The 14,135-nt window shown below is 40.8% G+C and overlaps 1 protein-coding gene across 1 annotated transcript in view; it reads left to right on the forward strand.

Annotated features, from left to right (window-relative positions):
- Positions 1-14,135, forward strand: part of St7l (suppression of tumorigenicity 7 like) — a 65,853-nt gene that overhangs the window by 3,436 nt on the left and 48,282 nt on the right. Inside the window, exons 2-5 of the mRNA XM_038310888.2 lie at positions 133-215; positions 2,922-3,087; positions 12,092-12,146; positions 13,832-13,947. Of these exons, the coding sequence (XP_038166816.1) occupies positions 133-215; positions 2,922-3,087; positions 12,092-12,146; positions 13,832-13,947 (420 nt within the window). The remainder of the gene's footprint in view (positions 1-132; positions 216-2,921; positions 3,088-12,091; positions 12,147-13,831; positions 13,948-14,135) is intronic.

Below are 14,135 nucleotides of genomic sequence, written 5' to 3' on the forward strand. Positions count from 1 at the left end.
TTTCAATTTATAGACTTATTTGGACATAGCCTTATCAAAGTCAGGTATCTGTGCTGCTCACCTCCCTCCATCTAAAGATGCTTGCATAACTATAATGTACTTTGTAAAAACTGCTGTTTTCTCTTTTAACAGTGACAGGGTTTTTAAGTTCATTGACACCCAAGTTCTATGTGGCACTTACAGGGACATCTTCTTTGATATCTGGACTAATATTTGTAAGTAGATTTCATTTTCTTCATTTCTGTTTTGATCCTCACTTAAAGATTGTTTATGTTTTTACAAATTTATAAGTGTTTGTCAGGATTTCCAAAATATATTTGATATTTGGAAAAAGTTGCTTAGAGAAAGAAGTTTGGGAGGTATCACATTGCCCTTTCTTCTTTTATGAGTGTGGTAGTATTAATTATATATTAGATTTCTTTTTGAGACAGGGTCTCATTATGCAGCCTAAGCAGGTCTGGAACCCAAGGTGGGTCTCCTGTCTCTGTTTTCTGAGGGCTGAGATTACAGGGGTGAGTTACCATGCCCAACTTCATTCATTGTGTATTAAAAATTTGTATACAGGGATGGCAGATGACTTAACAGGTAAAAGTGCTTGCTGCCAAGTCTGTCTGACATCCTGAGTTTTCCTTTGATCTCCTCTCATGTGTATTTGCATGCTTACACACACACACACACACACACACACACACACAAATGTAATTTTAAAAAGGCCTGTATAATATAATGGGGGAGAGGGTTGGTCAAGATGGACTAGAAGTTTAATGATCAAAGGTTAATGATTGTTATTAATTCAAAATGAATGAGGGAATGGGGAGATGGCTTAGTCAGTAAAATGCTTGCCATGTGAACATGAAAATCTGGGTTCAGATTCCCATCGCTCACATAAAAAGTTGGGAATGCTTACATACCTGTTATCCCAGCTCTGGGAGGTAGAGACTAGAGGTCCTTGGGGCTTTCCGGCCAGCTATACTAGCCAAAAGTGTGAGCTCTGGATTTAGTGAGAGACCTTATCTTAGACAGTAGGGTAGAGAGTGATTGAAGAGACACCTGACCTCCACACATATGCACAAATATGTAAATATCCATCTTTCATACTGGAATTAGTGAAATGAGTTATTCTACAACTACTATTATCAACCATTATACTGTTATTTTGATTTTTCAAATGATTTCAAGACAATCTGAGTGTCAGAATTTATTTCCTTTAGAAACAGGATCTCATTTAACCTAGTTAACTTGAACTCATTTTGTAGTCCAGAGTGACCCTTGACCTCCTGGTTCTCTTCCTTTTGCTATATAAGTATACACCAGTATGTCCATTTTTGCAATGCTGGGGTTGGAATTTAGGGCCTGTATGTACTAGGCAAGCAAGCACTTTACAACTGAACTATGCTCCAGCCCCTGAATATGCAGGTTTTATATAAAATCTTGCAATATTTTGATTTTGACAGCATTGGGAAGGTTACAACTTTAAAAAATGTTTATTCATTGTTATGTGTATGACGGTTTTGCCTGCCTGTATGATTGTGCACCATGTATGTGTAGTGCCTATATAGTGTAGGGTGTTGGATTCTCTAGGACCAGAGCTACAGATGGTTATAAGCCACCATGAGGGTGATGGGAATTGAACCCTGATCCTCTGGAAGGGCAGTTCGTGCTCTTAACAGCTGAGGCATCTCTCCAGCCTCTGGAGAGATATGACATATCTGGAATTTAGCCTTCACTTTTTTAAGCCCCAGCTGCCTCTCTGTAGATGGGAAGATAATAGTACTCATTTCACAAGACTATAGGAGCTAAGTGAGGTAATACACGTGAACGTTTGTAATGTGGAATTGGCTCAGGGAGCATGTTCTGAGTTTTGGCTGTTATCTGAGAAGTTGCACAGTAAGGGATGCCATTTGACTTTAACTCATTTTTTGCTTCAATAAGATATTGCTTTTAATTTTAAAAATATTGTAAAATATGTTGTTCATTAACATCTCTAAGGTCTAGGGTTTCTTAATGCATGCTTTGGGAAAATTCTGCCACAGATAAAAGTATTAAATATTTATTATGCTATTTTTCTGTTCTTTTTTCTCATCTGTAGGTGGTGCTCTACAGCTTTAGTAGAAATCAGTATTTCTTTGACTTTTTTAAATCTTTGAGATAAGGTCTCGAAACAGGAGTTTGTATTTATAAATGATAAGCCACAGAAATACAATAAAGTCAATATCCTGATTTGTAAATAATTCAACCTGAGGAAGAACTTGTCTCAACCCGTAATAGTAGCATTGCTAAATATTAGACCAGTACTTTTTGGATCAGAAAGCACGTTTTTAGGGTTCTTGTTAGTTAAATTTCCTAGATGACGAAACTGAGACTCTGGGATGTTAGAGACTAATTGACTTGCTTAATATGCAGTTAATGAATAGTGGACTTGGTGTTTAATCCTAGTTTAATACCAATTGCTTTAAAGTGGTTTTAATTATGCTGCAGATAAAATCAAATGACAGCAACACATGAAGAGTTACATTGTAGATTAGATACTCTTTTTTCTTTATTTAAACTTCCCACTGTCTGTTCTTTACTGGTCTGGTATTTATGGTCCTCCTGCCTCTGTCTTCTAAGAGTTGGGATTAAAGGCATTACTATCACACCTGACTCACTGTTATTATTCTTTAATGTCTTTTAACAATGCCTTTTAACTGCCTAAGCTTGTCTGAGCATCCTGGTAAATCCATAAGAAAGATATTTTACTTTTATGTGGCATATGTGTTTAGGGAATCTTGGGTTTGGGTTTTTTCTTTTGCTTGCTCCTTCCCCTCTCCCCCCCCCTCAAGGAGAGATTATGCATTTAAAGTGCTGAATTGAATAGAACATCTCTTTAATTTCTATTTATGAATTTCATTTTAAATGAAAGGTGTTTCTCTTTGTTATAGATATTTGAATGGTGGTACTTCCATAAGCATGGCACATCTTTTATTGAGCAAGTGTCTATAAGCCATTTACGACCACTGATAGGAGGAACAGAGAGTAGCATTTCAGAGCCAGGTTCTCCTGCCAGCAACAGAGAAAGTGAAACCACGAGACACCACCATATATCAGGTAATCTCTCTTTTGGTGTTTTCAGCTGTGTAATCAAGCTTAAGTTCACTTACAGAGGCTCAGTCTCAAAACAACAGAAGGTATTAGTTTGTGTGTTTATGTCCCTTTCACATGTAACGATGTTAGGAGATAGGGCTTGGGGAGGTGATCACATCCTGAAGGTAGAACTCTCATGGACAGAATTAGTGTCCTAAGGAAAGAGACCACAGAGGGCTATTTACTCCTGTCACTTTATGAGTACGTAACAAAAGTGCTATTCACAAACCAGAAAGTGAGCCTTTACCAGGCACTAAATCTTCCAACACCTTGAGCATGGGTTTGCTAGCCTCCAAAACTATAAGGAATTAATGTTGTTGTTATGATACTCAGTTTGTGGTATTTTGTCATAGTAATCCAAGTAGATAAAACACAGAGACAAACTTGTCTTTTCCAGTTAATGTAGGTAAGCCATTCTGGTGTAGAGAGCAGTTATCATCAGAGTCTCAGACCCCTTCTCTTATAGCCTGTCATCTCCAGACACAGTTTGTTTGTTTGTTTATATATGTATTGAGATAGAGTTTCACTATGTAGCCCTGACTGGCCTGGTGTTCTCCCCATAGTCTAGGCTGTTCTAAAACTCACAGAGATCATCTGCATCTGCCTCCAGGGTGCTCAGATTAAAGAGATACACCACAGTGCCCAGCAAATGCAGGTTTAAATTTGTGGTCCATGGTACTTGTTTTGGTTTTAGTCATCATATCTACCTTCCATTCAGTAAGAAAAAGAAAAGCCCTCACTTCTCCTAACTCATCCTAATCTATTCAGAAGCGCCTAGCATGCACAAGGCCGTGGTTCAATTCCCAGCCCCACCAAACAGAAAGTGTCAAACACTCATAATTCTAGCATGTAAGAGATTGAGGCAGAAGGTCAGGAGTTGAAAATCATCCTTAGCTAAGTTTTAAGGAACTCTGTGCTACATACAGGAGGGTAAAGGTAAAATGACATCATTTTTTTAGATTTACTTATCTTGTTTTATGTGTATGAGTGTTTTGCCTGCTTATATGTCTATGTATCACGTGTGTACCTGGTGCCCAAGGAGATAATAAGAAGTCATTAGATCCCCTGGAAGTGGAATTATGAATGGTTGTCAGTCACCACATGGGTTTTGGAAACCAAACTAGGGTTCTCTGAAAAAGCAACAAGTGCCAAGTCATCTCTCCAGCCTCCCATCAATATTTTTGAGACAGGGTCTTATGGTGTACCTGGAGCTCATCATTTTGCTACCAAGCCCCCAGAATTTGCCTGTCTTCACTTTGCTAACATAGGATTCCAGAAGTGCACTGCCTTATCTGGCTTTTATCGGGTCCTAGGGATCCACTCGGGTCCTCATGCTTGTGCAGCAAACACACACTGAGCCATCTCTCTAAAGTATAGCTCTGTGCTTCCTCAGCTTGGACGTTCTGTGTCTGGAAGACACACACACACACACACACACACACACACCCTTGGAGGTTTTTAATGTTAGTTCAAATGTCAGTTCCTCTGTAAAATCTTCTGTGATTGACCACTTTTTTTGGTCTTGGAATAAAACATCTCTGCTATAGTACATGTCACATAGTTCAGATGGTTTTTTTTTTTTTCTTTTTTTTTTTTTTTTTTTTTAATTTTATTTTTTCCACATTTAAAAATTTCCATCTCCTTCCCTCCTCCTCCCCCTTCCCTCCCCTCCTCCTCCCCCTTCCCTCCCCCCCTTCTCCCCCTTCCCTCCCCTCCCCTCCATCCATACCTCCCCTCCCTCCCTCTCAAGGCCAAGGAGCCATCAGAGTTCCCCACTCTATGCTAAGACCAAGGTCCTCCCAACTCCCCCCCCCCCCCCCCCCCGGTCCAGGAAGGTGATCGACCAAGCTGAGAAGGCTCCCACAGAGCCCGTCCATGCAGAAGAACCAGAGCCCAGCACCATCGTCTTTTGCTTCTCAGTCAGCCCCCATTGTTGGCCACATTCAGAGAGACGGGTTTGGTCGCATGATCCATCAGTCCCATTCCAACTGGAGTTGGTGATCTCCCATTAGTTCTGTCCCACCGTCTCCATGAGTGAACGCACCCCTCTAGTTCCTGACTTTCTCCTTCATGTTCTCGCTCCTTCTGCTGCTCATCAGGTCCTTGGGAGCTCAGTCCAGTGCTCCAATGTGGGGCTCAGTCACCTTCCCCATCTGTCGCCAGATGGAGGTTCCCTCATGGTCCTGACTTTCTTTCTCATGTTCTCTCTCCTTCTGCTCCTCATCAGGACCTTGGGAGCTCAGTCCGGTGCTCCAATGTGGGGCTCTGTCATTTTCTTCATCTATCGTCAGGTGGAGGTTCTATGGTGATATGCAAGAAATTCATCAGTATGGCTATAGGAACTGGCCTTTTCAGGCTCCCTCTCCTCCGCTGCCCAAGGAACTAACTGGGGGCGTCTCCCTGAAAACCTGGGAACCCCTCTAGGGTCAAGTCTCTTGACAACCTTCAGGTAGCTCCTTAAATTAAGATATATGCTTCCCTGCTCCCATATCCACCCTTCCTATATCCCAAGCACCCCATTCTTCCGAGCTCCCCCCATTCTCCCCTTCACATTTTTCTCTCCCCATCTTCCCTTGGCCCAGTCTCGCCCAACCCTCAAGTTCCCAATTTTGCCTGGCGATCGTGTCTACTTCCAATATCCAGGAGGATTACTATATCTTTTTTTGGGTGTTCACCTTCTTATTATCTTCCCAAGGATCCCAAATTTATAGGTTCGATGTTCTTTAATTATGGCTAGAAACCGAATATGAGTGAGTACATCCCATGTTCATCTTTTTGGGTCTGGGTTATCTCACTCAGAATAGTGTTTTCTATTTCCATCCATTTGCCTGCAAAATTCAAGATGTCATTGTTTTTTACCGCTGAGTAGTATTCTAGCATGTATATATTCCACAGTTTCTTCATCCATTCTTCCACTGAAGGGCATCTAGGTTGTTTCCAGGATCTGGCTATTACAAATAATGCTGCTATGAACATAGATGAGCATATGCTTTTGTTGTATGATTGGGCATCTCTTGGGTAGATTCCCAATAGTGGAATTGCTGGGTCCTGGGGTAGGTTGATCCCGAATTTCCTGAGAAACCGCCACACTGCTTTCCAAAGTGGTTGCACAAGTGTGCATTCCCACCAGCAATGGATGAGTGTACCCCTTACCCCACAACCTCTCCAGCAAAGGTTATTATTGGTGTTTTGGATTTTAGCCAATCTGACAGGTGTGAGATGATATCTCAAAGTTGTTTTGATTTGCATTTCCCTGATAGCTAGGGAGGTTGAGCATGACCTTAAGTGTCTTTTGGCCATTCGAACTTCTTCTGTTGAGAATTCTCTGTTCAGTTCAGCGCCCCATTTTTTAATTGGGTTAATTGGCATTTTACCGTCTAGTCTCTTGAGTTCCTTATATATTTTAGAGATCAGACCTTTGTCAGTTGCAGGGTTGGTAAAGATCTTTTCCCAGTCAGTAGGCTGCCTTTGTGTCTTAGTGACAATGTCCTTTGCTTTACAGAAGCTGCTCAACTTCAGGAGGTCCCATTTATTCAATGTTGCCCTTAATGTCTGTGCAGCTGGGGTTATGCGCAGGAAACGGTTCCCTGTGCCCATTTGTTGTAGAGTACTTCCCACTTTCTCCTCTATCAAGCTCAATGTATTCAAATTAATATTGAGGTCTTTAATCCATTTGGACTTGAGTTTTGTGCATGGTGATAGATATGGATCCACTTTCATTCTTCTACAGGTTGACATCCAGTTATGCCAGCAACATTTGTTGAAGATGCCCTCTTTCTTCCATTGTGCACTTTTGGCTCCTTTATCAAAAATCAGGTGTTCATAGGTTTGTGGTTTAAGATCCGGGTCTTCTATACGATTCCATTGGTCAACTTCTCTGTTTTTATGCCAGTACCAAGCTGTTTTCAATACTGTAGCTTTGTAATAGAGTTTGAAGTCAGGGATGGTAATGCCTCCAGAAGAACCTTTATTGTATAAGATTTTTTTGGCTATCCTGGGTTTCTTGTTTTTCCATATAAAGTTGATTATTGTCCTCTCAATCTCTGTGAAGAATTTTAATGGGACCTTGATTGGGATTGCATTGAATCGATAGATTGCTTTTGGTAGAATTGCCATTTTTACTATGTTGATCCTCCCAATCCACGAGCAGGGGAGATCCTTCCATTTTCTGGTATCCTCTTCAATTTCTTTCTTCAAAGACTTAAAGTTCTTGTCAAATAAATCCTTCACTTCCTTGGTTAGAGATACTCCCAGATATCTTATGCTATTTGTGGCTATTGTGAAAGGTGATACTTCTCTGATTTCCCTCTCTGCTTCCTTATCCTTTGTGTATAGGAGGGCAACTGATTTTTTGGAGTTGATCTTGTAACCTGCCACGTTACTGAAGGAGTTTATCAGCTGTAGGAGTTCTTTGGTGGAGTTTTTGGGGTCGCTTATGTATACTATCATATCATCTGCAAATAATGAAAGTTTAACTTCTTCCTTTCCAAATTGAATCCCCTTGATTCCCTTATGTTGTCTTATTGCTATTGCTAGAACTTCAAGCACTATATTGAAGAGATAAGGAGAGAGTGGACAGCCTTGTCGTGTTCCTGAATTTAGTGGGATAGCCTTGAGTTTCTCTCCGTTTAATTTGATGTTAGCTGTCGGCTTGCTGTAAATAGCTTTTATTATATTTAGGAATGACCCTTGTATCCCTAATCTCTCCAAGACCTTTATCATAAAAGGGTGCTGAATTTTGTCAAATGCTTTTTCAGCATCTAATGAGATGACCATATGGTTTTTTTCCTTCAGTTTATTTATATGATGGATTACATTGATAGATTTTCGTATGTTGAACCAGCCCTGCATCTCTGGGATGAAGCCTACTTGATCGTAATGGATAATTTTTCTAATGTGTTCTTGGATTTGGTTTGCCAGTATTTTATTGAGGATTTTTGCGTCAATGTTCATGAGTGAGATTGGCCTGTAATTCTCTTTCTTGGTTGAGTCTTTGTGTGGTTTAGGTATCAGGGTAACTGTAGCTTCATAGAAGGAATTTGGCAGTGACCCTTGTGTTTCTATATTATGAAATACCTTAAGTAGTATAGGTATTAGGTCTTCTTGGAAGTTCTGGTAGAATTCCGCATTGAAACCATCTGGTCCTGGGCTCTTTTTGGTAGGGAGGTTTCTGATAACAGTTTCTAATTCTTCGCGACTAACAGGACGATTTAGAGCATTTACCTGGTCCTGGTTTAACTTTGGTATATGGTATTTATCTAAAAAACTGTCCATTTCTTTTACATTTTCCAATTTTGTGGCATACAGGCTTTTGTAATAAGATCTAATGATTCTCTGAATTTCCTCTGTGTCTGTGGTTATGTCCCCCTTTTCATTTCTGATCTTATTAATTTGCATGTTCTCCCTCTGCCGTTTGATTAGTTTGGCTAAGGGTTTGTCAATCTTGTTGATTTTCTCCAAGAACCAGCTTCTTGTTTCATTGATTCTTTGGATTGTTTTCTGTGTTTCTATTTTGTTGATTTCTGCCCTCAGTTTGATTATTTCCAGTCTTCTACTTCTCCTAGGTGAGTCTGCTTCTTTTTTTTCCAGAGCTTTCAGGTGTGCTGTTAAGTCACCAATGAGCGCTTTCTCCGTTTTCTTTAAGTGGGCACTTAGTGCTATGAACTTTCCTCTTAGCACTGCTTTCATTGTGTCCCATAGGTTTGAGTATGTTGTGTCTTTGTTTTCATTAAATTCAAGAAAGACTTTAATTTCTTTCTTTATTTCTTCCTTGACCCAGGTGTGGGTCAGTAGTTGACTGTTCAGTTTCCATGGGTTTGTGGGCTTTCTGGGGGTAGCATTGTTGTTGAATTCTAATTTTAATCCATGATGATCCGATAAGACACAGGTGGTTACTAATATTTTCTTGTAACTGTGGAAGTTTGCTTTGTTACCAAGTATATGGTCAATTTTCGAAAAGGTTCCATGAGCCGCAGAGAAGAAGGTATATTCTTTCCTATTTGGGTGGAATGTTCTATAGATGTCTGTAAAGTCCATTTGGTTCATTACCTCCAATAAGTCTTTCAATTCTCTGTTAGGTTTCTGTCTGATTGACCTGTCCATTGGTGAGAGAGGAGTGTTGAAGTCTCCAACTATTAGTGTGTGTGGTTTGATGGCTGCCTTGAGTTCTAGAAGTGTTTCTTTTACATAAGTGGGAGCTTTTATATTAGGGGCATAGATATTCAGGATTGAGACTTCATTCTGATGGATTTTCCCTGTTATGAGTATAAAGTGTCCCTTTCCATCTCTTCTGATTGATTTTAGTTTGAAGTCAACTTTGTTGGAAATTAGTATGGCCACACCCGCTTGTTTCTTAGGGCCATTTGCTTGATAAACCTTTTCCCAACCCTTTACTCTGAGTAGGTGTCTGTCTTTGTGGTTGAGGTGTGTTTCTTGTAAACAGCAAAATGTTGGATTCTGTTTTCGTATCCAGTCTCTTAGCCTGTGCCTTTTTATAGGTGAATTGAGTCCATTGATATTAAGTGATATTAATGACCAGTGCTTGTTAACTTCAGTCATTTTTAGTAGTAGAGTTTGTGTGTTTCCCTTCTTCTAGTTGTGCTGGTGAAGGGTCGCTAGATGCCTGAGTTATTGTGGGCATTGTTGGACTCCTTGGTTTGTGATTTTCCTTCTATTACTTTCTGCAAGGCTGGATTTGTGGCTGCGTATTGTTTAAATCTGTTTTTGTCCTGGAATATCTTGTTTTCTCCATCAATGGTGAACGCAAGCTTTGCTGGGTATAATAGTCTAGGCTTGCATCCATGTTCCCTTAGTGTCTGTAGCACATCTATCCAAGCTCTTCTGGCTTTCATGGTTTCCATTGAGAAATCAGGTGTAATTCTGATAGGTTTCCCTTTATATGTTACTTGACCTTTTTCCTTTGCAGCTCTTAATATCTGTTCTTTATTCTGTATGTTTTGTGTTTTGATTATTATATGGCGTGGGGATGCTTTCTTTTGATCCAGTCTATTTGGTGTTCTGTAGGCTTCTTGTACCTTCATAGGAACATCCTTCTTTAGGTTGGGGAAGTTTTCTTCTATAATTTTGTTGAATATGTTTTCTGGGCCTTTGAGATGTAATTCTTCTCCTTCTTCTACCCCAATTATTCTTAGGTTTGGTCTTTTCATGGTGTCCCAGATTTCCTGATTGTTTTGTGTTAAGAATTTGTTAGATTTGTTTAGTTCTTTAATCTGTGAGTTTATTTCCTCTATAGTATCTTCAGAGTCCGAGATTCTTTCTTCCATCTCTTGTATTCGGTTGGAAATACTTGTCTCTGAAGTTTCTGTTCGTTTACTCAGAGTTTCCATTTCCAGTCGTACCTCAGATTGTGTTTTCTTCAATACCTCCATTTCATTTATCAGGTCTTGTACTGTTTCCCTTACCTGTTTGATTGCTTTTTCTTGTTTTTCTTGTTTTTCTTGAGTGTCTTTGAGTGATTTATTTATTTCGTCTACCTTTTTGTTTGTTATCTCCATTTCTTTATGGCAGTTTTTTACCTCCTGTTTAAGGTCCTCTATTATTTTCATAAAGTATTGTTTAAGGTCGGTTTCTTCTATATCTTCTGGGGTAGGGTGTTCAAATCTTGTTGTTTCGGGATGTCTGGCTTGTGGTGATGTCATGTTGCCTTTCATGTTGTTGGAGGAGCTCCTGCATTGACGCCTGCCCATCTCTTCCTTCAAAAGAAGCCCGGAGGCGTTTGGTGTCCTAGACCAATCTTTGCTGTGACTGAAACTGGTTGGATCTCCCCAGTGCCAGAGGAGGACCTATTCTTTGCGTCACAATCTGAGGGAGCCTGCACTCCCTTTGGGTGGGTGGCCTTAGAACAGGAGCAGGACACCTGAGAACACTAGGGAAAACTTGGGAGAGACAGGAGTGGGAGAGGCAGAAGCGAGCCTGCAGAGGGAGCTGGGGGGAGGGGGTCTGTGCTCTCTTCCAGGGCAGGTTGCCCCAGGGTCCGCATTCACTCACCAGTTCAGATGGAATGTCAGGGCACAGGATCAGGGATTCCAGGCAGCCCAGGGTCGCAGCCCAGACAAAAGGGCCAAGGTGGGGGCAGGGCGGTATGGAATACCACACAGCGAACCTGGCAGCACAATCTGAAGGAGCCTGCACCCCTCCGCAGGGATCCTCAGACCTGCCTGGAGGCCAGAGTCTGACCCCTTTGGGTGGGTGGCCTTAGAACAGGAGCAGGACACCTGAGAACACTAGGGAAAACTTGGGAGAGACAGGAGTGGGAGAAGCAGAAGCAAGCCTGCAGAGGGAGCTGGGGGGACGGGGTCTGTGCTCTTTTCCAGGGCAGGTTGCCCCAGGGTCCGCATTCACTCACCAGTTCAGATGGAATGTCAGGGCACAGGATCAGGGATTCCAGGCAGCCCAGGGTCGCAGCCCAGACAAAAGGGCCAAGGTGGGGGCAGGGCGGGATGGAATACCACACAGCGAACCTGGCAGCACAATCTGAAGGAGCCTGCACCCCTCCGCAGGGATCCTCAGACCTGCCTAGAGGCCAGAGTCTGACCCCTTTGGGTGGGTGGCCTTAGAACAGGAGCAGGACACCTGAGAACACTAGGGAAAACTTCCAGATGGTTGTTTATATGACTAATTCTCATGCTGTGCAAGCCAGTTCCACAGGCTGTGATAGGATCTAGGAGTGTAAGAGTGGATGAAGTTTAGTAGATCCTGTTTTAGAGATGAAACTGAAAAGCAGCTGGTAATCACATGGTTATACAGTAAGGGTTGTAGCTGAATTATGAACACAATGCCATTGAGACAGAAATACAGCAATAACTAGATTTGATACTGTGCTTCCCGAGAGCAAGGGTGACTTGTACCTCTTTCATGTTTGTGCTGTTGGTGCCTGGCACTGTATTAAGTGTTGGTTAGTGAAAGTTTGCCTGCATTTGATTAAACGAAGTTTTACTCTGTTTTTCAGAATGCAAGGTCTGGAGAAACCCTTTAAACCTCTTTAGAGGAGCAGAATATAGGAGGTAAGACATTTGCTTTTCAGGGTAAGTATGGTGTTGGTCTTAGAGTAAAAGTGCTGAGGGATACTCATCTTTCTAAATCTTCTAATTGGAGGTACTGACACTATTACAGTGAGTGATTCGCTCAAGAGTAGGTATTATCTTGACTGTTTACTTTTTTGTTTGTTTGTTTTTCGAGACGGGGGTTTTTCTGTAGCTTTGGAGCCTGTTCTGGAACTAGCTCTGTAGCCCAGGCTGGCCTTGAATTCACAAGGATCCGCCTGCCTCAGCCTCCTGTGTGCTGTTTACTTTTTTTTTAAATATGAAGTAACAGCTCTTTAAATTTTATTCTTCGGTATTTTCATATGTATATATGATATATTCTGGTCACACTCTTACCCTCTTCCCATTCCACCACTTCTCAGTTCCTCTTCCACATGTTTTTCTTTTGTGACCCACTGGATTTAACTGCTGGAACATAAGGAAATCACCAGTGGCTATCACTGAAGACAATGGCTTCCGCTCCTCCTAGGGCATTAGCTCCCTGGACAGGAAAGACCCAGGAGCCCCTCCCCCATCAATGACTGAATGTTTATTGGCTCAGTCTTATGCAGACAGCTGTAAATCCATGAGTGTCACAGCCTTGTCACACCCTTAAGACAGAATGCCTAGTCCTCCTCCCCATCGCTCAGATGCTGCATGTTTTTCTGCTCTCTTCTATGATAGAGGAAAATTAGGAAACAACCTTCCTTAAGAGCCATCAATACCACTTTTGGATATATATCCAAAGGATGCTCAATCCACAAGGACATGTGCTCAGCTATGTTCATAGCAGCTTTGTTTGTTATAGCCAGAACCTGGAAACAACCTAAATACCCCTTGACTGAAGAATGGATAAGGAAAATGTGGTACATTTACACAATGGAGTACTACACAGCAGAAAAAAATAATGACATCTTGAATTTTTCAGGAAAATAGATGGTGCTAGAAAACATTATTTTGGGTGAGGTAACCCAGACACAGAAAAACAATTATCACATGTACTCACTCATAAGTAGTTTTTAAACATAAAGCAAAGAAAACCAGCCTATAAATCACAATCCCAGAGAACTTAGACAACAATGAGGACACTAAGAGAGACTTATATAGAACTAATCTACATGGGAAGTAGAAAAAGACAAGATCTCCTGAGTAAATTGGGAACATGGGGACTTTGGGGGAGGGTTGAAGGGTGGAGGGGAGATGCAGGGAGGAGAGCAGAGAAAAATGTAGAGCTCAATAAAAATCAATAAAAAAATAAAATAAAAAAACAAGGTCTCCTGTACCCTTGTTATTTAGTATCCATTTCATGTAAATCTTTATGAGGAATTCCTTACTATTGGAAACATGTATGGTTAGTATCTAGTTTTTAGAACATTTTACTGAATAATTTATTGGTTTGTTTTGTTTTTGAGACAGGTTCCATTCTGTAACTGAGGCTATCTTGCTATGTGGCTCAAGCTGGCCTCAAACTTATAGGCATGAGTCACCATGCCAGGATGAACAATTTATTTTTTTAATGTTCTATTATTGAACCATAGAGTAGTACTTTTTTACCTCTTACTGATATAATAAGTTTTAAAAATACCCTGAAATAGAACTTATAGTCACTCATTTTTTGGAACTTAAGTGTCTGTTGTAGCAACTGAAACATCTTGTGTTTGCTACAGATACACTTGGGTGACTGGTAAAGAGCCACTTACTTACTATGACATGAACTTGTCTGCCCAGGATCACCAGACCTTTTTCACCTGTGAAACAGACTTTTTACGTCCTTCAGATACAGGTATGTATTGTATATGTTCATGCTATACACAGTCACTATGAAAATTATTTCATGTGTTTTCTAAAGCTATTTATTATAATAACAGTTACTTGGATTGGAGTTCTTTACATTTTAGATAGAAAATTCAGATTAAATTAAAGTGAGTTATGATTATAAACTAAGCTAATGTACTATTCTTATAAGAATTT

The sequence above is a fragment of the Arvicola amphibius genome, chromosome 14 (genome assembly GCF_903992535.2).
Source record: "Arvicola amphibius chromosome 14, mArvAmp1.2, whole genome shotgun sequence".
NCBI lineage: Eukaryota > Metazoa > Chordata > Mammalia > Rodentia > Cricetidae > Arvicola > Arvicola amphibius.